General features: G+C 41.8%; 1 protein-coding gene across 6 annotated transcripts in view; it reads left to right on the forward strand.

The window, feature by feature from the left end:
- The window catches only part of Gsk3b (glycogen synthase kinase 3 beta), a 163,536-nt gene that overhangs the window by 61,944 nt on the left and 76,546 nt on the right, over positions 1-25,046 (forward strand). For all 6 annotated transcript variants that reach the window (XM_006975732.4, XM_076548847.1, XM_015994618.3 and 3 more), the window contains exon 3: positions 19,240-19,323. In XM_006975732.4, the coding sequence (XP_006975794.1) occupies positions 19,240-19,323 (84 nt within the window). The remainder of the gene's footprint in view (positions 1-19,239; positions 19,324-25,046) is intronic.

Raw genomic sequence — 25,046 nt, forward strand, 5'->3', positions numbered from 1 at the left:
AAAGAAGTCTAAGGAAACAACATAGAATCAACAGAGTGGTAGGAACTAATAACACATCTTTCAATAGTAACTCCTAATATTAACGGACTTAGTTTCCCAAATAAAATGGCACAGACTAGCAAATTGGATTAGAAAACAGAATCAATTTTTCGATGCTTTCAAATCATTATCAACAACTGACACCACGCTAAAGTAAAATGATAGCAAAAGGTATTGTAAGCAAATGGAACTAAGAGACAAGTAGGTATAGGTAGTCTAATATTTGACAGTCTAATAATAGACTTCAAGCTAATCAGAAGAGATAAGGAAAATCCATCAAGAGAGTACTATAATTTTAAATATGCACCCAAACACATAAAAACTCAACTTCCCTAAAAATACTTATTAAATCTAAAACCACAGATATCTTAATAACTGTTGAATGGTAATTGAGTCAAAAGAGAAATTAAGAAGGAAATTGAAAAATTTCAAGAATTGAATGAAAATGAAAACACAGCATATTAAAATATATAGGACATGAGGAAGTCAGCCCTAAGGAGAAAGTTTATAGCTCTCGGTGCCTACATCAAAAACTGAGAGATCTCAAATTCATAACTAATTCATGCATCTGAAGGCCCTGGAAGCACAAGAACAAACAACACAGAGAAACATATGGGAAGAGATCATCAAAAACCAGTGCTGAAATGAGATGAAAACATTACAAGAGATGCTGAGGAAGTTCAGATAACTATATGGACTCACTTTAAAAATCTGTGTCCCACTAAAACGAAAAAAGAAATCGTTAGGTTTCTTGGTGACTTATAGTGTTAAAGTGTATAGTTTAAACAGACCCATAAAAAACCAATGAGATAGAGCCAGCAATTAAAAATCTCCCCTATAGGAAAAGACCAGGTCCAAATGGGTTCAGTGTAGAATTATACCAGACCTTCAAAGAAGAAAAACTAATGCCAGTGTTAGGCAAATTATTTATAAAATAGAAAAGGAAGGAACAGTTCTAAATTCTTTTTACAAAATTAGTATTACCTTGATGCCAGATAAAGATCCAACAGAAAAAGAAAACTATAGGCCAATTTCTTATATGTAAGATGAATATGGATACAAAAACTTCCAATAAAATGTTTGCAAACTCTTCTATTGCTCTGAAGGTGCACCACAACCAAAGCAAGTCTTAGGAAACATTTGAATGGGGGCTTGCTTGCAGTTTTAGAGGTTTAGTCCACTATCTTCATAGTGGGGAGCATGACAGCACACAGGCAGACATGGTTGCTGGAGAAGTAGCTGAGAGTTCTGCATCTGGATCTTTAGGCAGCGGGAAGAGAGAGCTACTGGGCTGGTCATGGGCTTTTGAAACCTCAAAACCCACCCCTGTAACATACTTCCTCTGTTATGCCCAGATCACGGGACCCCCCCCCCCCACACACACACAAAAGACCACCACGGAGACCAAATCCTGTATATAAAAGCAAAGAGCCTTTATTTTCAGTCTCAGAGCTTGGTCTCTCTGTCTGATGCAGTGTGAGAGCAAAGAGTCCAGAGCTCAGGCAGAGTGGGGTTTTTATCATAGCAGAGGTTGGGGTGAGGGGATTCCAGGGTTCAGGACCCTGATTAGCTGACATTTGTCTAGGGGTATAGGGAATGTTTGGAATGTCAGGTATTTCCTCTTAGATGCAGGCCCCACTGGGTGGGGTCAGCTTATGGCTTTTCCTGGGCCTAGAGGTTACCTGCCAGAAGCTGTGTCTGGGCCTCTAAACCCGTCATGGCAGCTGTGTAGTCAAGCTGTTTGGGGCCCCGCCTACACCTCCAATAAGGCCATACCTCCTTATCCACATAATCTTTTCAAATAGTTATAGTATCTGATGACTGAACATTCAAATATATGGACCTGTGGGGACCATTTTCATTCAGATCCTCACATTTCACTCCCTGGCCTCCATAGGCATGTAGCCATATCATAATGCAAAAATGCATTCAGTCCAACTTCAAAAGTCTACAATAGTCTGTAACAGCCTCAACACTGTTTAAAAGTCCAGTGTTTGAAGTCTCTTCTGAGATTCATGGTGATCTCTTAACTGTAACGCCCTGTAAAATAAAAATAAAAAAGCAGATCACATACTTCCAAGGCACAAGGACACAGAATATAAATTACCATTCCAAAGAGAGGAAAGGGAATGTAGTGAATAAACACTGAACCAAAGCAAGACCAAAAACCAGCTGGGCAAACTCCGAACTCTGCATCTCCGTGACTGGTGTCAAAGTTCTCTTGAGATCTCCAACTCCTTCCAGTTTTGTTGACTGCAGCACACTTCTCTCCTTTGGGTTGGTCCCACATTCTGTTAGCAGGTCACCTTGGCAGGTATCCCATGACTCTGGCATGTCCACCATCTTGGGGAGTCCAATACAATCCAGGCTTCATCCTCATAGCTTCATGCAATTGCCTCTCTGGGCATCCATGCTGTGATGCCCTGACACATGCTTGACCTTGGTGGCTTTCCTTAGATGTGGAGGGAGATTTGACCCCTTCTTGTGTCGTTGTAACCAACCATGTGGCCAAAGCTTCCAAGTTCAGCTACTTGATGTGGCTGGAACGTGGCCCTTTCATTCAATGCACTTGCACTGTCTTTGTGTTGTTGATAGTTTTCTTTACTGTTTAAGCTTTTCACTAGTTGGAAGCTTAGCTGGGTGGGGTCTTGCCCCAAGGTCACACTCTACATTTGGTATTTCCTTTTCCAGTTCCCTCCTTTTTATTATATATCTGCATAATTGTGATTACTAATAACCACAAAACAGAATCAATATTTGACTGTCTCTTCACTTTAGCCTTAGGCAGAATTTTAGGACAAGAACAAAAAGCAGCCATATTCGTGGCCCTAATGTCACAAGAATGGTCTCTAGGCACCTTAATTATTTTTCCCCTCTGAAATGTCTTAAGTGGAGCCTCCTCAGTTCAAATTAACCTCAGAACTGTGTTCCATGCTCCTACAAGACGCCCATTAAGTTCTGCTTAAAGCATCAAACTGAGTTTCTAGTACAAAGCCCCCAAAGAATTCCACATTTCTCCAACAGAGTGGTCAAGCCTGTCACAGCAATACCCTGTCCCTGGTACCAACTTCTGTTTTAGTCACTGTTTGTTACTGTGAAGAGACACCATGACCAAGGCAACTCTTACAAAAGAAAGCATTTAATTGGAGGCTTTTCAGAGGTTAGTCTATTACCATGGTGGAGCACATGGTGGCATGTAAGCAGACATAATGCATGAGGTGTGTTTGTGAGTTCTACAGCCTGATCCACAGGCGGCAGGAAGAGAGGACTACTGGGCATGGACTTTTGAAACCTCTCAAAGCCCACCCCCAGGGACACTTCCTCCAACAAAGCCACACCTTGTAGTTCTTATAATCCTTTCAAATGGTCGCTCCCTGGTGATTAAATAAATGTTCAAACATATAAGCCTATGGGGACCATTCTTACTCAGTCAACCACATAAACCAAATTATAATTAATTCTGCTTCATCCCCGAAGTACAGGGATAGTTCAGCATTGGAAATCAATCAACATAATCCGCTACATAGACTCCAAAAGAGCTCTAGCAAAATCCAACATTCCTTCATGGTCAACATTCCTTCATGGTCAGTCCTGGAGAATACAGGGATAATAAAGACAATATACAAAAAGCCCACAGCCAGTATCGTACTACATAGAGAAGAGCTCACAGCATTTCCACTAACATCAGGACTAACACAAGGATGACCACCCTCTACACTCCTGTTTACAACAGTGCTTAAAATCTTAGCAGTAAGGCAAATGAAGGAGATAAAGGAAATCAAACAGGAAAGGAAGAAGTCAAAGTTAACTTTTCTCTCCAGCCCTTGGGGGAATCTTTTACTAGCTCTACATCTGATGTAGACATTTGTGTCTAGAATATACAAAGAACTAAAACAAAAAATATCAAGAAGACCCAATTAAAAATTGGGGCAAGGAGACTGGGCTTGGTGGTGCGTGCTTTTAACTCCAGTACTGGGAAGGCAAAGGTCTCTGACTTCCATCAGGATAGCCTGTCTCAAAAACCCACCAAAACAGGTGGGGGTGGGCAAGGAAGCAAACAGTTTTCATAAGAAACAAGACAACTGGCTGAGAAGTACTTTTTAAAAATGTTAAACAAGTCAGAATTAAACTGTGAAATTTCATTATATCCCTATCAGAATCCCTAAGATAATGATTTTTTTTTTAAAGAGGACAACAAATGCAGGTAAGGCTGTAGGTAAAGAGAAAGACTCACTGCTGGTGGCAGTACAAACTGGTGCAGCCACTGTTGAGATCAGTGTGACACTTCCTCAGAAAGCTAGCAATAGATCTACCACATTGGCTAACTATGTCATTCTTGGATATATACCCAAAGGACTCTTCTGCTACAGAGATACTTGCTCATCCGTGTTCAGTACTTTTTTTTTTTTCATAATAGCCAGGAAATGGAAACAGCCTAAACGTCTACCAGCTGATGTATGGATAATGAAAATGTGGTATACATTTACAGAGTGGAATATTGGAAAAACAAAACGGTGACATTTTTAAATAAAGTCATTCTGAGTGAGGTAACACAGACCTAGAAAGATAAGTGTTGCATCTGTTCTCTCATCTTAAGTCAGCTGTGAACACTGGGAGGGGAACAGTGACTGGGCTGGCCAGACATCCCACTGGTGTGATGGTGGCAGGTCTGTTATGTGACGCACTGACTGCTTTTTAAGGTAGAGCGAATCAAGCTGCACAAGTTAAAACCCGTATCTGGGCCAGGGACTTGTGGCCGGAGAAGTCATAGGCTCTAGGGGAGAGCCTACTACGTACTGTTTTTCTGCTAAGTGGACATAGTATTAAAGTGGCTGTGAAGGGTCTTTCATTCTATCCAGAGATTAGTGCCTGCCTTGTGTTCATCAGAGAAGCTGCTTTTTGGAGTGGCCTGTGCGGTGCTTACCTCTACATGGGATATTTGTATTGGACCCCTCCTCTCAAGGCTCAGGAGTCATGATAAAAGAGAGTTCGGTAAGGTGGTAATAGCTCGAGTCAGTGGATGACTAAAAGGAAGTAGTGTCTTCTGCACACAGTTGGGCAGTTCCACACAGGAAGTTCTAGTAGTTGAGACAGTGTGCACAGGACCATCCCAAGCTCAAGCTAGGCAACATCTCAGCCTGGAGGGGGGAGGTGGGCATGCAGTCCACCACCTAGCTGTGGACATCTGAAACCCGTTGGAGAGGGAGAGGCAGCTTGCTTTAAAGGGGTAGCCCCTGGAAGTTGACCATACCCCAGTGGAAGGCTACATACGCATCCAAGAGTGCGTGGGAAGCACCAACTCTTTGTGGAGGAGAGAAAAGGGCGTCGGTGAGGCAGGTGATGGAGAGGGGACACAAAAGCTGGGTTAGAAGGGAAGGAGGAGGAGGTAGACCTGGCAGAAGTGGAGGGAGGGTGAATATGATCAAAATACATTGTATGGAATTCTCAAGTAACTAATTTTAACATAAAGGGAAGGGAGCTGGGTGTAGTGGCTTACGTCTTTAATCCCAGTACTGGGGAGGCAGAAGCAGGCGGATCTCTTGAGTTCAAGGCCAGCCTGGTCTATAGAGTGAGTTCCAGGACAGCCAGGGCTACACAGAGAACCCCTGCCTTGAAAAAAACCAAAAAATAAAGGGGAGGGAGAGTCCTTCACTTTTGCTAAGTCCTTAATAGTAGACCAGCCAGCCTGTAAAAAGTGATTTAATAAAATTTGATATTATAAATTAAAGAAAATTACAGCCTTGCCAGACAAAATCTGAGTTGGCAGTTACTGACTCGCAGGGTTTGAAATGCGTCGTCCCATGCTTCCTTGCTGTTGGCGTTGCTAGGAGGTTCGATGTCAGCCGGACAGGTTTGTCTCTGTAAGTTCTTTGTGGTAGCTTTGAATAGTGGAGATTTTGTTCTTTGATCTGAGCGTTTTCATAATAATAATGTGAAGAAATTCTCTGCCTTTTGTGCTTAGATGTCTTTCTCATATGCTAGAGTTTGGAATTTTTTCTGCTATAATCACACATTGCGCAGGATTTGTGTGTATTTAGATTTTTTCTTAGTTCCTTCTATCCACGGGATTTAATGTCTTCATGTTTATAGTTCTTAGATGTTCGGGGCATGTTATTATTTTCCTTTGCTAATGTCTGAATGTAATCTTTCATTGGCTTTATTTTCAATCCCTGATATTCTGCTTGGTTTGATGTATTAGTGATAACTTTACATTTTAGTGTTTATTGGCTTTATTGAACAATTCATATTCAATATTGCTGGAGAACCCTGCCCCCACCCCCCATTTCTCTCTCATGTCGCTGACTTTTCTAATTCAGAACTTGAATGAATTCTTCCATCTGCTTGTTTATATCTTTGAATTAAGTGGTCGTTTTATGGTTAGACTTTGAAATCATTCTGTCAGTGTTTCAGCCATCACCTTGTCTTTTTATGTGGCCAGTAAGTTAGCTTTTGAAAGGCCACAGTGTCTTGCTTTTCTTCATCTTGTGTCTCCATATTGCTATTTGTGCATCTTTTGGGGTGATAATCCCTTCAGGTTTTATCTGGGAGTCTCTTAGTAGGCATTCTTTTGTTTGTTTGTTTTTCAAGACAGGGTTTCTCTGTGTAGTCCTGGCTGTCCTGGAACTCACTTTGTAGACCAGGCTGGCCTCGAACTGAGAGATCCACCTGCCTCTGCCTCTGCCTCCTGAGTGCTGGGATTAAAGGCGTGAGCCACCATCACCCAACATTTAAAAAAAAAAAAAAAAAAAAAAACTTTAAAAAAAAATGTTCTGTGTATGGGTGTTTTCCATGTGAGTAGGTCTGTGCACCACATGCATTGTTGCCCTTCGAGGCCAGAAGAAGGTAATGGAGCCTCTGGAACCGAAGTTACAGGTGCCTGTGAGCCACTGGACCACCACCTCTCTAGTCCCGATCCTGTTTCCTTCTGCGGCCATTCCAGCTGTTCTTTGATTTCTCGTAGTTTTCTGTGTTTTTTCTGTCTTTCTCCGGAGTCTGTCTTTTGTTAGTTGGCTTTGCCTTGTTGCATGTCACAGAGGCAGCTTTTAGTTTGTCTTCTTCACTTGTCTTTCCCCAGCATTGCTTGCTTGGCTTCTATGTCAGCGTGTCCTGGCGCTGGCACCGTACCCAGCCCAGAAGTCCTGTGCTGTTTAGGAGGTGCATCTTGGCCCGATGGAGCAGCAGGTTCCCAGCTTTGAATTCTTCTCATTGGCCAATTGGTGTTAGAATGTGTTACCTTTTGTGGATATGCAGATTGTGAATATCTTTGTTGGTTATAGCTTTTGACTATTGGGAGCGATGAATATTTGTTTATAGTTATTGTTCAGGTATCTTTTCATTCACCTACACACACAGACACACACACAGACACAGACACAGACACAGACACACACACACACACACACACACACACACACACACGGGAGTGGAATTTATGGGTCACGTGGTAATTCTGTGATTAAAATCTTGAGGGAATGGTAACCTGTTTCCCTAAATAGCTGTACCATTTTAGAGTCTCATAATGGTGTTATGAGTGCTGTAATTTCTGCACTTACCTTGAAAACACTTGCTATTATCTAGTGGTATTTTTTTTATTCTAAATTAAACTCATCCTAATGTGTGAAATGTTTGGCTTTCCCCTTTGTCCCCACACAAACAGCATATAGGTTTAAACCAGAGTGTCTATATTTCATACACGTTTTGTGTATTTCTAATCCCCTTTGCCATTGATTTCTAGGTTTACTTCATTACAGCTATAAAAGATGCTGGATACAATATTGGTCTTGTTTAATTTGTTAAGATGTCACGTGGCCTTGCGTATACGTGATCTGTCCTTCACACAGTTCAGTGTGTACTAAAAAAAAGAATACATAAAGCCAGCTGGGCGGTGGTGGCGCACGCCTTTAATCCCAGCACTCAGGAGGCAGAGGCAGGCGGATCTCTGTGAGTTCGAAGCCAGCCTGGGCTACAGAGCAAGTTCCAGGACAGGCTCCAAAGCTACACAGAAAAACCCTGTCTCGAACCCCCCCCCCCCCAAAAAAAAAGATTACATAATATTAAAATGTAGGGTTTTGTATATCTGTTAGTTCCATTCAATTCAATTTTACTGGTGTGTGTGTGTGTGTGTGTGTGTGTGTGTGTGTGTGTGTGTGTGTGTGTGTGTGCATGTTTACGCAGGTGTACCTTGGTGCTTGTGTGGAGGTCAGAAGACCTCAGGGGTTGTTTTTCTCTTGTGGCCTTATAAATTCTGGAAATGAACTCAGCTCTCCACACAGGCATGGCAAGTGTCTTTCTCCACCGAGCCATCTTGCTGGCCCCTAAACAATATTTTTGTGTTTATTTCCTTATTGACATACCTGCCTGGGTGATGTCTTCATTACTGAAAGTGAAACTTAATTAACATGTCGCTTGAGGATCTGTAATGGTTAGATTGTCTCCTTAGTAGGATCTATAATCATGTCAGGGATGAACCTGGTCATGCCTGTGGAGGAGTTTCTAGGTTGGGTTAGTTGAGGTGCAGAAGACTCACTGTAAATAAGGGCAGTGCAGTTCTATGAGGCGACGTCTAGATGGAATGAAATGGAGAGCAAGAGTGAGTACCAGCATTAGTCACTGTTCCCTGTAGGGGGGATGGAATCTGACCTGCCACCTCATGCTCTGAGTACCATGCCTTCCCCACCATGTTGGACTGTAAATTTTTCTCTAGCTCCCCTTTTTATTTTCATACTGGCCATGACATTTTCTACAACAAATGTATCTTTTTAAAAATGTGATTATGTTTAACATTCATCTAAATATACAGTGCTGATTTATATTGATTGGATTGGGCATTGTTATAAGTTCTAGGTTGTTTAACAGTAAACAGAATATCCTTAAAATACGGTATTTCAGAGTTTATTGGGGAGAGACAGACAATAATGAATAAACGTACGGTAGGTATAAATGTCCAATCTTTCGTTTTTCTGAAGAAGAATGAAGCAATGAAATGGAGAAAGGGCGCCGGGCGGTGGTGGCGCACGCCTTTAATCCCAGCACTCAGGAGGCAGAGCCAGGCGGATCTCTGTGAGTTCGAGGCCAGCCTGGGCTACCAAGTGAGTTCCAGGAAAGGCGCAAAGCTACACAAAGAAACCCTGTCTCGAAAAAAACCAAAAAAAGAAAAAAGAAAAAAGAAAGAAAGAAATGGAGAAAGGGATGCTGAAGTTGTGGAGGTTGTGATTTAAGATAGGGTAAGAAGGTAGCATTTAAGGGGATACCTGAAGTGAGTGAGGGGAACTAGACTTTCAGTAACACAGCTATAAGAAATTTCTTGTCTATTTGTGTGGGCATGTGGAAGTCTTGGCATGTGTGTAAGTTAGAGGAGAACTTTCAGAAGTAATTTCTCTGCTTCTACCATGTGAGTTCAGGCTTCAAACTTAAGTCATCAAACTTGGTAGCAAGTGCTTTTACCCAGTGAACCCTGAATATCTCTATTATATGTGTACGTGTGTGTCTTTACTACAATCAAGGTGGAAAGCATTACAAAGATCCTTGTATTACCTTCTGCTAACCACACTACCTTCTTTCCCTGTGGTCCTCTGTCTCTAACACTCAATGTAACCCTGGTAATGACAGTGTGTCCTAATGACTGAAGACATGGCATAGCGGTTCAGGAACACTGGCTGCTCTTCTAAAGACCTAGGTTCGGTTCTCAGCACCCGTATGGCAGTTCACAACTGCCCACAATTCCACTCTCCGGGCTTCTGCAGGTGTCAGGTACACACATGGTGCACAGACATACATGAAGGCAAAACACTCATGCACATAAAATAAGTACGTCTTTAGAAAGTTATTAAAGGAGTGTAAGATTGTTACATAAGAGGATCACATATACTGAGTCTGCTTTATTATTGTTGTGCCTCTCAGTCATAGAGTGAATATACGAAAGTCAGGGAGGGTTGCGTCCCATTGTGATGGTGAAGAACCTGGCCTCAGACACACACACACCTGGTTTCAGTTTTGCCCCTGCTATTTGCTAACATCCTTCATAACTCTGCGATCCTTACAGCTTCTGTGAAATGCGGATAATGATGTTTCCAACCTGAACGATTTAAACTATAAAGATAAAGCTGCTAACATAATGCCTGGCTCGGGGTATTTTCTCAGTATTCTGTAGTCATTGGTATCGTCACTGTTGCTAATAAGTGTTTTATAGATACAGTGTTTAAAGAATGTGTTCAAGCTAGCATTTGGCTACATGTTAAGGCCTCTGAAAATAAGCTTTCAAGAACCTCATTCATGTCTACTTTTAATCTTCAGTAGCTGACAGGAAATGTAAGTCCTCTATTTTCTTTTTGCCATGCAGCTGGTTCTTTTATAACTATAATTTACAATTAAAATATTCTATGGGCTGATTATAGTAGCAGTAAAGGAAAATATTGTCATAAATTCCTAGAAAACTAGTCATTAAATCAATCTACAAAGTTCATTCTGTGTGTATGAAGGAGGGGGAGAGTAGGTGTCATAGAGAAAAATTGAATATCAAGAACCTCCCCATCCCCACCCCCCACCCCCCGAGCTGGGGACCGAACCTAGGGCCTTGCACTTGCTAGGCAAGCACTCTACCACTGAGCTAAATCCCCAACCCTGAATTTTTCTTTCTTATTTCTAGAGTAATGGTAAACTGTGTGCCTGCCCCTAGTTTTTGTAAATAAAGAATAAAGTTTTATTAGAACATGGCCATGTCTATTCTTTTCCATTTTGTTGATAGCTATTCCTCAAGTGTAACTAAACTGCAGACTTGAGTAGTTGCAGCAAAGTCCATATGGTCTGCCAGCCTGAAGCATTTACTATCTGGTCCTTCACAGAAAGTACCCATCCCCTCTTATTCTAGGCTATTCGTTTTGCGGTTCTTCTCTTACAACTTCTATCATTTTTTTTCTTGTATGATTACTTATGCACTAGGTATTAATATGCCTCAGAGCTCTTTTCTGTGTCATAAAATCTTAGGGGGTGATGTGACACCACTGTTTAGTTCTGCAGCTTATTTTGCTGCTGTTTTAGACTTTTGTTTTCTAGTTAGGAGTCCAGGCAAGTCTGGGCATCTTATTTTATACACATTTGTGTATGCTTCTGTGACTCCAAGAGCCATACAGCTCTCTTGCTGAGGGGGAAAGGCATATTCGGGCTCCTTTCTGGACCTCTCAACCTTCAGGGAACTTCCCCTCCTGCTTCCTGAAGACCTTCTAGGCCACTGGCCCCTACTACTGTGTTATTAGCCATATGAGTAAGGAGCCTGAAAGATCACCTTCACTTTCCACTCAGCAATTCTTAATCTGCCTCTCGATGCTTGGTTTCCTGTTCCCTTTCAGTGTTTCCCCTCACTGCAGTCCTGGTTTTCTTTCTTTCTCTCATCTCTTTAATAACCTTTTCATAGCTGGCAGTCTTCCCACAGCAAATCTCTTACTCAGAACATACTAGTGGTTCTTCGTGGCTTGCAATATTTAAAAATTTTATCTTTGCATATAAGACGTTTTCCCTGACAGACTTGCAGAATTTTACAAAGTAATAAGTGGGTTTCTCTTTTCTGCTTGTCTTAGTTACTTTTCTATCTCTGTGATAAGAGACCATGACCAAGGCAACATGTAGAAGAAAGAATTTATATGGAGCTTACAGTTTCAGAGGGTTAGAAGCAGGCGTGCTGCTGGAGCAGTAGCTAAGAGCTGACATCTTGATCTACAAGCACCAGGTGGAGAGAAAGCTAACTGGGAGTGGCATGGGCTGTGAAACCTCAGAGCCCATCCTCAGTGACACCTCTTCCAAGGCCACACTTCCCAGTTCTTCCCAGACAGTTTCCCCAACTGGGGGCCAAGTCATCAAACATAGGCCCATAAGTACCATTCTCATTCAGACCACCACACTCGTGTGCCCACGTACATACAGATACAACAGTTCGTTAGTGAGCTAAAGTCAATCACACTGTATTGGAAGCTTTGGTTTGCCCACTCATTATCATGCCATTTTGTAGACAGAGACCCTCAGTTCTGACATATAGTTGAGTTGAAAATATTTCTTGTATACCTGGAGTTACTTTGAGGTTTTTTTTTTGTTGTTGTTGTTTTTTAAGTCATTTGTAGAGTGTTTGGGAACATCTGATTTTTACCATGGAATCAAAAACAGGGATTAAACTAATTGAGCCACTTGGATAACATTCAATTTTTACAGAAATTATGTTTAGGGAAGGTAGTCTTAAATCAGCATCTCTGAGGTGACTCTTGTTTTGCTGCTGCTGCTGCAGCAGCAGAGTTTTAGGTGATGAGGGAAAAGATCTCCCAATAGAACAAACTTTGGTGAAGGAGAAAGGATGATCGACAGACATATGCTGCCTACTTTACACCCACAGCTGTTAAGCTTGCTGGATGTTTCCTCACCTAAAAGTTAACTTTCTGCCGGTTTTATGTAATGCTCCCTAAGTCCCCTTCCAGGAATCCTTGGCTCTCTGGCTTGGCTTTCAGAAGCAAGCCAGACAACTCTCACAGACACCCCATAACCTCATTGTAAGGTGTCAGGCATTGTAAGAATGAACAGAAACCTTTATGTCTATTTGTTAGTTTTTGTTACCCTAATAAATACACAGAAATTACTTAAAGAAAGGGAAGATTTTTAGTTTATAGTTTTAGCCGGTTCTATTGTTTCTAGGCCTGTGGCTTGATAATCCAGCACAAGAGTGTAATGGAGCAGAGTTGCTCCCCTGGAAGCAGAGAGAATGCAGAAACAGGCTGGGGACAAGTGCACCTTTCCAGTGCACACTCCCAGAAAGCACCTTTCTCTTGCTATCTCCCTCCCAATCATAATATGAATCCATAAAGGATCAATCCATTGATGAGTCCAGAGCCCTTAGGATTCAGCCACTTAGTGGCTGAATTCACCACCTGTGGATCAAGACTTTAACGTATGTGTCTTATAGGAATATATATCTAAACCATAGCAGTCCTTCTAGAGATGTATGTATTTTAATGTTTTTATTAAATAGAAAACATTTTTTGCTTGAATCGTGTTCAGTAGAGAAATTCTATCTTGAGTAGCTAGCTTTTTAAAATAAACACACAGTTTATTACAGTTATAAGTCTTTTTTTTGTTTTGTTTTGTTTTTTTCGAGACAGGGTTTCTCTGTGTAGCTTTGCGCCTCTCCTGGAACTCACTTGGTAGACCAGGCTGGCCTCGAACTCACAGAGATCCACCTGGCTCTGCCTCCCGAGTGCTGGGATTAAAGGCGTGCGCCATCACCGCCCAGCAAGTCTTTATTTTGTATGTAAGAATCTTCTTGCCTTCCCTCCCTATTCCCTTCTTAATGCTGGTTGACCAGCAAAGATAGCAAGTTCAATTTTTGCTCTTAAGGAATTTGTAGTAAGTTGCTGAGGCCAGATGTATGCTGGTCATTACAATATAATGCCTGAATTCGGTAAGTTTTGGGATACTTTATTTTATTTATTTATTTATTTAATGCCAAATATCGTTTATTGAAGGAGGGAGTAAGCCTCTTAAATACAGGCTTACAGCACAGCACAATGGGAGCACCCCGGAGGGCAGAAATTCGCTACCGATGTTTTACAATCTTGCATCTAAGCTGTTAAGGCCCATTATGCAGGATACACAGACAAGGAACTTCCCTTAAGCATTCAGGAGGGTGAAACCTGGGAGGGAATTAGCATAGGGAGGATATCAAAGTCAAGGTCAGCAAGCAAGGCAACAGTTACCTAAAACGGGGACCAGGGCCCTACAGGTCCCCCTTTCACTAATAAATGAGCTTCTGACTTAGGTTGCTTGGGACATCAGCAGGTCACCTTACCCCGTCATGGAGACGCCTGCTCAGGCCACACAGGCACTCTGTCTTAGGTTGGTGAGCGCCCCCCCCCCAGGCATTACCTGTCTCTGAATACTCATTATCATACAGGCTCAATCGTGTGTGAGCTGCAGAGTTAACTGCTGCCAAAGATCTCAAAGTGGAGCTGGGCTTGCAATCTGTGTGTTCGACATGGAAAAGACCAACAGAAGTCCTAACCCACCCATAGCCACTAGGCTAAAAGCAACTGAGCCATTCCCTTTCTTAACGAGCCTTACTGCAAATTGGAGTCCTTATAAAATGGGGATACTTTATTTTATATGACACTTTGACCTGTAGTTGTAGTAATACATGCAGAAATGCAATAAATGTCCAAGTATTTTTCAATGCTATAAGAAGAGTTTGATGTGTGCTGCAACAGTTGAAGATGGCCTGAGGATGGTGAAGGACATGGGCATTGAGTAACAATTTTAGTTAGGTAGTAGGTAGGAGGAAAAGGATCAAGACATTCCTGTGTTGGTGTGATCAGTGGTCTCTCTTGTGAGCGGATAGTATTGCCACTCCAGAATATGAAGTAAAATTTAGGTCTGATGTAGAACACACATTTAATGTGTGGGTGGTTATGTGGATAAGGAGAAACCATATTACAGAGTGAATTGTCACTGGCAGGAAACAGGTCTTCTTCTAGATTATAATAGCAACACTCCAGTGTCCCTTGGGTTATAGTTTGTTTGGTATTTCTTTTACTTTGAAATGATCTGTGTGTTTAAGTTTAAATTGTATCTCCTATAGATAGAAGTATATTTAGAGCTTAAAAAAAAAATCCAGTTTGAGCCAGGCGGTGGTGGGGCACACCTTTAATCCCTGGTCTACAGAGCAAGTTCCAGGACAGCCAGGGTATACAGAGAAACCCTGTCTCAAAAACAAACAAACAAACAAACAAACAAACAAACAAACCCAGTTCGGCAGTCTCTGCCTTCTGATTGTGCACTTAATTCATTCAGAATTTATGCCATCTCATATAAGGGATTACTGGGGCCATCGCTTGGTTTCTAGCTCATGTTGTTTTGTCCCTCCCTCCTAGAACTGACTGACTTCTTCGTCTTGAACAAACACCTTGTCCTTGTGTTTGACAGTTTCTTCCGTGTGTGTAATACCTTCTAGGAAGTGTTACACCCCACCGCCCGTCTCTCCTCACCCTGCTGCTGTGACCCCCCTCCTTCCAGCAGGTCCCACTGCTGCTGTCATGTCTTGAGTGCTGCCCACTGCATTTGATTAGGGTTGCCTACATGAGCACGTGTGGATGATTGTAGTGAAGCCTGGCAGATCACCAGTGGCTCCAACACTGAAGGAAGGGACAGTCCTCCCTTCAGCCACCAGTAGCTGTCAGGAGCCCCTTAAGGAGAGGCGGGGCCTCATGAAACCCCCTTTCCTTCCATAATGAAGTACTGATAAACCCAGTCCAAACAGAAACTTTTTAGTATACTGTGTCCGTTTTTTTTTTTTTTTTTTTCCCATTGCTGTGATTAAATATCTGAAAACAAAACAAAGAGGGGGGCGGTATTTTGGCCTATCATTTGAGAGTATAGTCCATCGTGGTGGTAAGAACTGGGTGGCAGCTGGGTGGTAGGAACGTCGTGGTGGCAGCTGGGTACCTCGGGCCTCAGTCAGGGAGCAGAAGGAGATGAACGCTGGTGCTTCCTCACCTCTGTTTGTTATGCGGTCTGGGATAGCCGTGGTCCTAGCCATGTAATGGAGCTGTCAGCATCCAGTCTGGGCTGTCCCACCCACCTGCCGACTCTGAAACTCCTCACAGGCATGCCATCGGGTAGACTGTCAAGCTCAAGTTTCTAGTGGTTGTTAAGGGGATTACACGCAACACGACAGTCTATTTCAGGTTAATACTGCCTTAAATTCAGTAAACTATAGCCCAAATGTAGCCTCATTTCCCTTCCTTTATGCTATTACTGTTTTATGCAATGCATTTATGTTACAGCTTATATTTTATCTCTTGATGAAATTAAAAGAAATCAATACATTTATACATTATAATAGTAGCTGCTTTATATTCATTGCTGAATGCGCTTGCCTTGTCTGTCCAGAACCAATGTCGGTTGGTTTTTATAAGCACAAATATCAACTTTTCCTGTTCTTTATATGTCTTTACATTTTAAATAGAATATTTTTATATTGTAGCAACTCTATAGAGACTTTTTTTAAAAGTTTATTTTTATCTTCTGTGTTTGAGTGTTTGCCTGCATTATTAGTATGTGCCCCTCTGGTGCCCATGGAGGCAAGAACAGGGCACTAGATCCCTGGGAACTGCAGTTACAGACTGTTGGGAGCCACCATGTGGGTGCTGGGACCAGACCCAGGTGCTGGGACCAGACCCGGGTCCTGGGCAAGTTCATCAAGCCTCCTAACCACTGTGCCATCTCTCTGGCCCCAGGAATTGGATTTCTTTAAAAAAAAAAAAATTATTGTATTTTATGTGCATGTTTTGCCTGCTTAAATGTCTGTGCATCATGTATATACTGGTGCCTATGGAGGCTGGAAGAGGGCGTCGGATGCGCTGGCACTGGAGTTACAGATGGTTGTGAACCCCCATGTAGGTGCTGGGAATGGAACCATAGTCCTGTGGAAGAGAGAGCAGCCAGTGCTCTTAACCACTGAGCCATCTCCCCAGCCCTGGAGTTGGATTTTTTAAAACCGTTTGAGTATGATTGTTTTAGAGTATTGTTTTATCAGTCTCTTACCTGATTGTAGTCTAAAGAGATTTTTTTTCATAGTAATTAGCTTTTTGATTCTGTGTTAAAAATTAATTTCTTGGCACAGTTAATAAGCTCTGTTATTCATGAGAGATTATGTTTAACACTTCGTAGTTATGAAAGCTTCTTATTTTTTTGGTACTTAGTCTCTGTGTGAGTTGGAGAAGACGTTGAAGTTCAGACACTTGTCAGGTTGCTTTTCCTTTACCCAAGGTCCCCTTGGGGCTCCTAGGGAAGGAAGTGTTCTACAGGGCTTCGGAGAGAGTGGGTTCCCTGACCTTCTGTAGCTGGAGTGCTGCAGAAACCTTCATCTTTAACATCCTGTGCCTCCTCCACCTACTTTAATTCAGTCTCATTAGTCTGTGTCATCATTGCTGTTCTGAGAGCAACATCTTACATTAGCCCTATCAGCAGTTTTCTGTTTTTATCCTAATCCCTTAGCAACTTTTGATATAAATGATCATTTAAAAAAAAAAAAAAAACCTCTTATATCATTGGGAAAAAAAGCTCTCTTTTTTCTTTCTTCACTTACAATTCCATTATCCATTCCTTTATGTCTCATGATTCTTCTTTCCCCCTATTATTCAAACTTATTCTGTTCAATTTTTAGAGCACTTTTTGGAAATGGTAAGTCAGCTCATAACTTCCCCTGTCAAAAATCTCTGTTGACTTCATTACATTTAAAGTGAAATTGAGTATTTTTTTTTACCATGGTTGAAGAGGCTTTATTCCTTTGTACTCTCTACCACCTCTTTCTGAACTTATCTACCTTTCTCCCCCTTAATTTCAATGATGCAGCCACCTTATTTTCTAGCTCTTTCGGGAACATTCCAGACTTATCCCCTAGGTTTTTCATTTAACTGCCATGTTGTTTCCACACAGCTTCAAATATGTCTTAGTTATATTTCCAGTTTTGTAATAAATTCTCTGACAAGAACAGTTTCAGGGAGAAAGGCTTTATTTTGGCTTAAAGTTCCAGCATGCAGTCCATCATGGCTGGCAAGTCATGTTTCATCCACAGCCCGGAAGCAGAGAACGGTAAATGTTAGTGTTGAGCTAGTGTTTGTCTTTTATTCAATCCAGGGCACAAGCCCAGGGAACAGTGTCATGGACTTCAGGGTGGGTCCCCCTGCCTCAGTTGGCCTGATCGAGATAGTTAGTCGCAGGTGTACCCAGAGGTGCAGCTCCTAAGTGACAAAGTCCTGGGAAGTTGATGGTCAGTAGTCACCATCACAGAACGATTTTCACTTTGATTTTGTTCAAATGGGTGTAGCTTTTACCTCCTTACAGAGTTCCCCTCACACCTTGTTCTAAAATATCTATTTTCTATATTTTCTATATCTAGTCAGTTTGATATTTTTAACATCATTTTTTATTGATTCTTTGGGAATTTCATGTTATGTACCCCAAATCCCGCTCATTTCCCAGTCCCTCCATATCTTCTCCTCACCCTTATAACATCTCCCCCAATAATATTAATTAAAAACAACAAAACTCCACTCCTCTGTTCCTACACATATTTTTCTAGACTAATTGAAGTAACAGAGAGCTGCTAAATTGATCACACAGGTGACAGATAATTATACCTTTGATCAAAACCAATAACCAAATAAAGAGGACTTAAATTATGTTTGTGGGGAGGGGAATAGAGGGGAGAGAGACTGGAGAAAGACCTGGAGTGTCTATCATTCTCCCATCGTCTTCAGTTAGACAGGGTCTCTCACGAACCTGAAATGCCTGCTGTGTAAGTTAGGTTGGCTGGCCAGTGGGCTTCTAGGATTGGCCTGCCTCTACCCATGAGCTCTGAGATTACAGGCATGCATGGTCCCATGGGGCTGTTTCTGGAAGCTGGACATTGGAAACTAGGTTTTATGTTTGCCTAGAAAATAATCACCCACCGAGTCAGCTTATGCTTATTAAATTTCCATATTTTCAAATTCCCTTTGGATGTAGATATAACCCAGTGGTAAAGCCTGAGCTCGAGCTCTAAAGTATTTTTTCTTCCTTTCACCATAGACCCTTATGTTTCTTGAGAGTAGAACCTTCCTTAGTTTTGTTGATTTCTGTATCTGTAATGTTGAACGGCGTGTGGCACAGAGTAAACGTGCTGTGCTTGTAGACTAGCATTGCTCCCTGCGGAGTTGGTGTATCCTTTCTCCACTAGTAAAGAACACCTTAGTGAGAACATGAGAAGGGCAGTAGTTGTCCGTCAAGTGCATTTCAGACACGAGACTTGTGTCTGAATGGTACTCATAGAAATCGCCCTGTCAGCGATCATTTAGGGAATTTTATGGTCCTATAATATTGAAGTAAAATCCAGACCTTAATTTCTATATTTGCTCTACTGATGAGTAATGGCAGATGACTCGTTGGCTGGCGCTGGTCTTTCTCTTTTCCCTACTTTTTATTTTGTAGGTAGAGTAGCCCAGATTGGCCTTGAACTCATGATCTCAGGAGAGCTGAGATTTCAGTTGTGTGCCACTGGGTGCCTGGCTTGGCATACATTTTAACAGCGTATTCAGAGCCTGTTTCAATGCTTAATGTTATTTTAGAAGTACCTCGATCATTATGATGAGTAGCTGTTATTCTTAACTATTTTATGTGCTTTCTTTGCAGAACCGAGAGCTCCAGATCATGAGAAAGCTAGATCATTGTAACATAGTCCGATTGCGGTATTTCTTCTACTCGAGTGGTGAGAAGGTAGGTATGAAAAAGTATGGCTGACTGTTCTGTTCTAGAAATAACCCCTCCATACCTCCAACAAATAGCTTTGCTGATTGATTGAAAGAACTCAAAGCACAAACCACGGTAATTCTGAACCCAGGCAGGATACAGTCCTGGGATATTGTTGATTATAACAGGAAAAGGTTGAACTGTAAAATGAACTGTAAAGACTCTTCCTGGGGCTACTGGGAGACAGCCTAGCAGCTCCTGCCGCACCAGTGTGAGGATCTTAGTTCAAGTCTCCAGAGCCTGCAGTTAATGCTTGACACACTGCTTGTACCTACAGCCTCAGCCCTGGGGCGGGGGTGGGAGTGGGGGTGGGGGGAGACAGATTTGGGGGGCTTGCCTCCTGCCAGCCCAGCTTCAGGTTCAGTGAGAGAACCTGTCTTGGGAATAATAGAGCTGGACACCCAGGGTCCTCCTCTGGCCTCCTCATACAGGCATGGGCTTGTGTTCTTGCACACATGAGTGTACACACACCCACCCCACACACAGTTTACAAAGAAAGCAAATTTTCTGAGCTCACTGTGGTGGCACTTGAAGCACTGAAACACAAATCTCTCAAGTGAGAGAGAGGTCATCCAGTGCTACATAGCAACAGCCCCCCCCCCCCCCCCGTCTTAAACCTAAACCCCAAGACCTCCCCCCCCAAAAAGTGGAGGGGAAAGGGTTTTCCACTTTAAAGATGTCTTCAGTTCTCAAGCACATCAGTATCTTTTATTAATTGTTCTGTGTCCCTTATGTGCGTATGAACCCTCTGGTAGTTCATCTGTTTAGTACAGGAAGGAAAATTATGTGACTATGTTAATTGGAAGTTGATTGAGAGAGAAAAAGAGAGACTTTGAAAAGTCTCCCCTGGCTAAGCAGAGCTCCCCTTCTTCTGTAAAGCTCACTGTAAATAGTCACTGTTTCTGGTGGCTTTTAATTCTGTGAAAGTAAGGTTGAGACTGTGGTTGGGATGCCCCGCCCACTTCCTCTCCTATCTTTAGGAGATGTCAGTATTTAATGGTCTCCTTAGTCTCCTCCTGGCTGCCTATCACTGCCCTGTCTCCACTTTCAGTCTTCAGCCCCTCCCCCCAGACTGGTTTGACCTGGAGAAGCAAAGCAAGGAACAACTAAATAACCTGAATTTTTTTTAAATTAATCTAAATGAGATCACTTGATATTTTGGGCTTCAGATTTTATGCTTATAATATTTAATGTTATTAGGCCACTGTTGCCTTTTGACTTTACAGAACATTTCTTTTTGGTTTTTTCTAGACAGGGTTTCTCTGTGTAGTTTTGGTTTCTATCCCGGCACTCACTCTGTAGACCAGGCTGGCCTCGAACTCACAGAACCGCCCGGCTTTACAGAACATTTCTAGTGTAACCATTTTTAATGATTTTTCACAAAACATTATTTAGGTGTCCTTAGACATTTGAGGTGTCCTACCTCAAACCTGTAACACAAGAAGATACTTGATCCATGTTTGTGATGTCCATGTCTACAGACCTGTAATTATTGTCATAACATAGTTTAACAGGAATAATTGGCAAATTGATCTAAAAACACTTCTCTCTTAGTTCTTCTTACTTTGAAGACCCCTCTACTAGTATTAGGAATCGTAACCTCTCGTAAGTATTTGGAGTTCTTTTATTTCTAAAGCCGACTGGTTGGTACTACTTCTCTTTCCTTTCTCCTAACCCAGCAAACTGCCCATCACTGTTTATTTTGGCATGTCTTGACTTTTTCCTGTCCCTTCCCAAATAAGATTAGAGAGCATCTGCTCTGTCCACAGCATTTTATAATGGAATTTTCTATCCTCATGACTTCTTTATTATTAGATGCTAGCCATTATAATGCCCCAGAGAGGAAAGTAAAGGTCAGAATTGTTTGTTTCATGATCTACTAGATAACATATAGATTCATTTGCAAATGCCTCCTTAAAAGTTCCCTAAACATTGTGTCTTAATTACTGTAATAAACATAGTCCCCATGTACCAGACATTATGTTAATGCTTTGTAAATGTTAATACATTTAACTCTTACAAAATTAAAGGGCAGAGAGGGAGGCTCGCAAGGTACTGAATGGCTGTTCAGGTTTTGGTTTGGCAGGAGGGTCCGTGGTCTGACTGAAAGCTGACTGGCTATTATTTGAGTGTGTCAGAGGGAGATTCCCCTCCTTGCTCCTGACTTGAGTTTTCTGTTTACCATAGTCATTCTTACAGCTGCCGAAAGGCCTTTAGAAAGTTTATCAGAAGAACACTAAGTCTATGTCTACTAAAAGAGTAGTTTTTACATCATGTATCTGAACTTTCGAGCACTCTCATTTTTTCAGAGTAAAGGAAAAAGATACTTCTTGGTTTGGAGTAATTTCTGGCTCCAGATTTCTGTTCCATTCCTTCTAGACTCGGGTTTCTGTCTCTGTAGATGTATTTTCTCTATCTCTTTGTTCCCTTTCTCTCTCGCTCTCTCTCACACTCACTCACTCACTCTCCTTTCTTATTTTTCTGTCTTTGAATCTGTATGAATTCTATTTTCTGGGTCTCTAGACTTTTGTTGGGTCTTGACCTATCTTGGATGCCCTACCCCCATTTCCAACTCTCTTTAAATCTTTGTGCAGATTGAGAGGGGCTTGAATATTTCTTATTTTTAGCATCCTAACACTCTGGACTTAAAATTTTGTTTGTATTTGTGTTTTGTGTTTGTGTGTGTGTTGCCGGCCTGTATGTCTGTGCACTGTGTCTGTGCAGTGCTTGTGGAGGCCGGAAGAGGGTGTCAGATCATCAGGAACTGGAGTTACACCTGGTTGTGAGCCAGCTAGCACGTGAGTTCCGGGAGTCAAACTCGGGTCCTCAGAAGAGTAGGCCATGCTCTCAACCACTGAGTCATCTTCCCAGCACCTACTCTGGGCTTTTTTATCACTCCGTTTTTGGAAAATTAACAAACAAAACAAACCTTTTCTAGTACTGTCCTTACTTTTGACTTGAGTTCTAATTCTGTATGTCCATCTTTACGTGGTTGTATACCTAGTTACATTAAACATCATTAAACATTGATCTCATTAAATCTTGCTCTAAAGTACTTTATGTAGTACTGAGGTTGGGCAGAGTTAGGCTATAAAAAAACGAACCGACAGGAAGTAGGTCTCTTTTCGCGAAGCTGGGACAGCAGGAGGAAGGGTGAGATTTTAGCTCTGAGCTCTGACTTCTCGGCTTTCTCTTTTACATTGTTTCTGTGTTTCTTATTTAATAAGACGGTTGGTTACATCTACATATACTTCTTTTCTGTCTTGAACCTAAGCAATCTTTTAAAACATATATAGCTCATAGTTATCTCATGTTTACTATTATTGATTGAAAAGGGTTGTATGGGTCACTGTGTTGGGCATTCAGTGTCTGCTCTTAGCAAAGGTATTATGATTAATGACCATTGGAGATGGAAGTTTCAACTGTTCCTAATGTAAAATAGCAGCAGGCAGCTTTCTGATTGCATCACTTTTCTTGCTTAAAAGGGAAACTCCAGATTTCTTAGCATGACATAGAAGTCGGTCTCCTTATTTTTTAAATTTATTTACTTTTTACGTGTAGGAGTTGTGTCTGCATGTGTGTATGAGAACCATGTGCAGACCAGGTGCCTCCAGAGGTCAGAAATGGATGTTGGATTGCCCTGGAACTGGAGTTAGGGGTGGTTATAAGCTGCCATGCGGATGCTGGGAACCAAATCTGTGCTGGAGCACACGTGCTCTTAACCGTTGCGCCAGCTCTCCAGCCCAAGATCTTGGGTATCTGTGCTGTAACTGTACTTGTCTCTGCTCCTTCGTCGGGGCTACCTGTGTAGCAGGATTCTTAAAAGTTCTTATTAATAAAATCAAACCTGAGGCCAGTTATCGGGGTCAATGCTGGTAGGTCAGAGAGACAGAACAAGCCACAGCTATCTTGCCTCACCAGTTCCTCAGCTGGTCCTGTTTCCTCAGACTGGAAGCCTCTGAGTCCACATCCAGAATGAATCTCAGCTGAACTGTGCTGCTTCAAAGCCTGAAAGCTTAACCAGCCGAATGCTTAACCAGCCAAATGCCTCTAGTTTCTGGTCCTCACGCCTTATATATCTTTCTGCTTTCTACCACCACTCTCTGGGATTAAAGGCTGGCTTTCTGGGATTAAAGGTGTGTGTCACCATGCTTGGCTTTTTCCAATGTGGCCTTGAACTCACAGAGATCCAGAGGGATTTCTGTCTCTGGAATGCTAGAATTAAAGGTGTGTGCTATCACTGCCTAACTAGTGGCTTTTCTGTTCTCTGACCCCAGATAAGTTTATTAAGGTACATGATATTTTGAGGAACACAATATCACCACATACCTGTATTCCAGTCTTCCCAAGCACAGTTCTCTCTGTGTGTCATCTTTTCCGTTACTACGGGGCTTTTCAGAATGTTTTTCCTACCTGCACTGCATTTCTACTGTTCTTAGAAAGATCCCTACTCATCATCTACCTCAGTTCATCAGATACCTCACTACATCCTTTCTTTTCTGTCTTTATAAAGTCAACATTTATCAAATGTGGTATTTTCTTACATTTTTATCATGATTTTTAAAAAGCTAGATCTTTTGTATTGTATTGTCATTCTAGAAGCATTCCTAGATCATACTTACTCAGTTCTATTTCTTCAACACTTGGTCAAATTCCCGAGTCAGCGTTTCGTTAGCCTTGTAGGTGATTTATTGAAAGCCTTCTAGATAGTCCTAGAAAACTGAGTGCTATGCTGGGGACATGATTCAGTGGGGAAGAGTACGTGCTGTGTTGAAAGCTTGAGAACCTGAGTTCATCACCACAGCAGCCTCATAAGAACCAGGCATGGATGGGGCTGGAGAGATGGCTCAGAGGTTAAGAGGTTTGCTTGTTCTTCCAAAGGTCCTGAGTTCAATTCCCAGCAACCACATGGTGGCTCACAACCATCTGTAATGAGATCTGGTGCTCTCTTCTGGCTTGCAGGGATATGTGCAGACATAATAAATCAATCAATCAATCAATCAATCAATCAATCAATCTTAAAAAAAAAAAAAAAAGAACCAGGCATGGCTACACATGCCTCTAATCCCAGCACTGTGGGGTAGAGACAGATGAAACTTGGGAGCTTACCAGCCAGCCAGCCTAGCTGGAAAGGCTTAGTGAGAGACCCTGTCTCAAGGGAGTTAAGGCAGAGGGTGGTAGATCAGGATAGTTAGCAACCCTATGCACAATGCACAATAAAAATTCCAAGTGCCAAAATAGCTTAGCATAAATAATAGTATTTATTATTTGAAGTTAGGATTTACTTTAAATTATTATTAAAGATTAATTTATTTTATGCATATGAGTGCTTCTACCTATTTGTATGTATATGCAGCACATGGATGCCTGGTAGGGCAGGGTGTCATCTCATCAGGACTGAGTTACCATGGATGCTTGTGAACCACCTTGTGGGTCCTCAGCAAGAGTAACAAATGCTCTTCACTACTCAGGGCTTCTCTCTATCCCCATTTTATGTTATCTTTAAGGTAATTGTTTTATTCATTTTATTTTTTGAGATAGTCATTGTACGCTTACTGAATTTCATTTCTAGTAGCTTTTACATTGATTTTTTTGCAATTTTAAAATTTATGACACCTTATTATCTACAAATAGAAATAATTGTACTTCTCCCTATTCAATATGATGCCTTAAAAATACATGTAACAATG

The sequence above is a fragment of the Peromyscus maniculatus genome, chromosome 12 (genome assembly GCF_049852395.1).
Source record: "Peromyscus maniculatus bairdii isolate BWxNUB_F1_BW_parent chromosome 12, HU_Pman_BW_mat_3.1, whole genome shotgun sequence".
Taxonomy (NCBI): domain Eukaryota; kingdom Metazoa; phylum Chordata; class Mammalia; order Rodentia; family Cricetidae; genus Peromyscus; species Peromyscus maniculatus.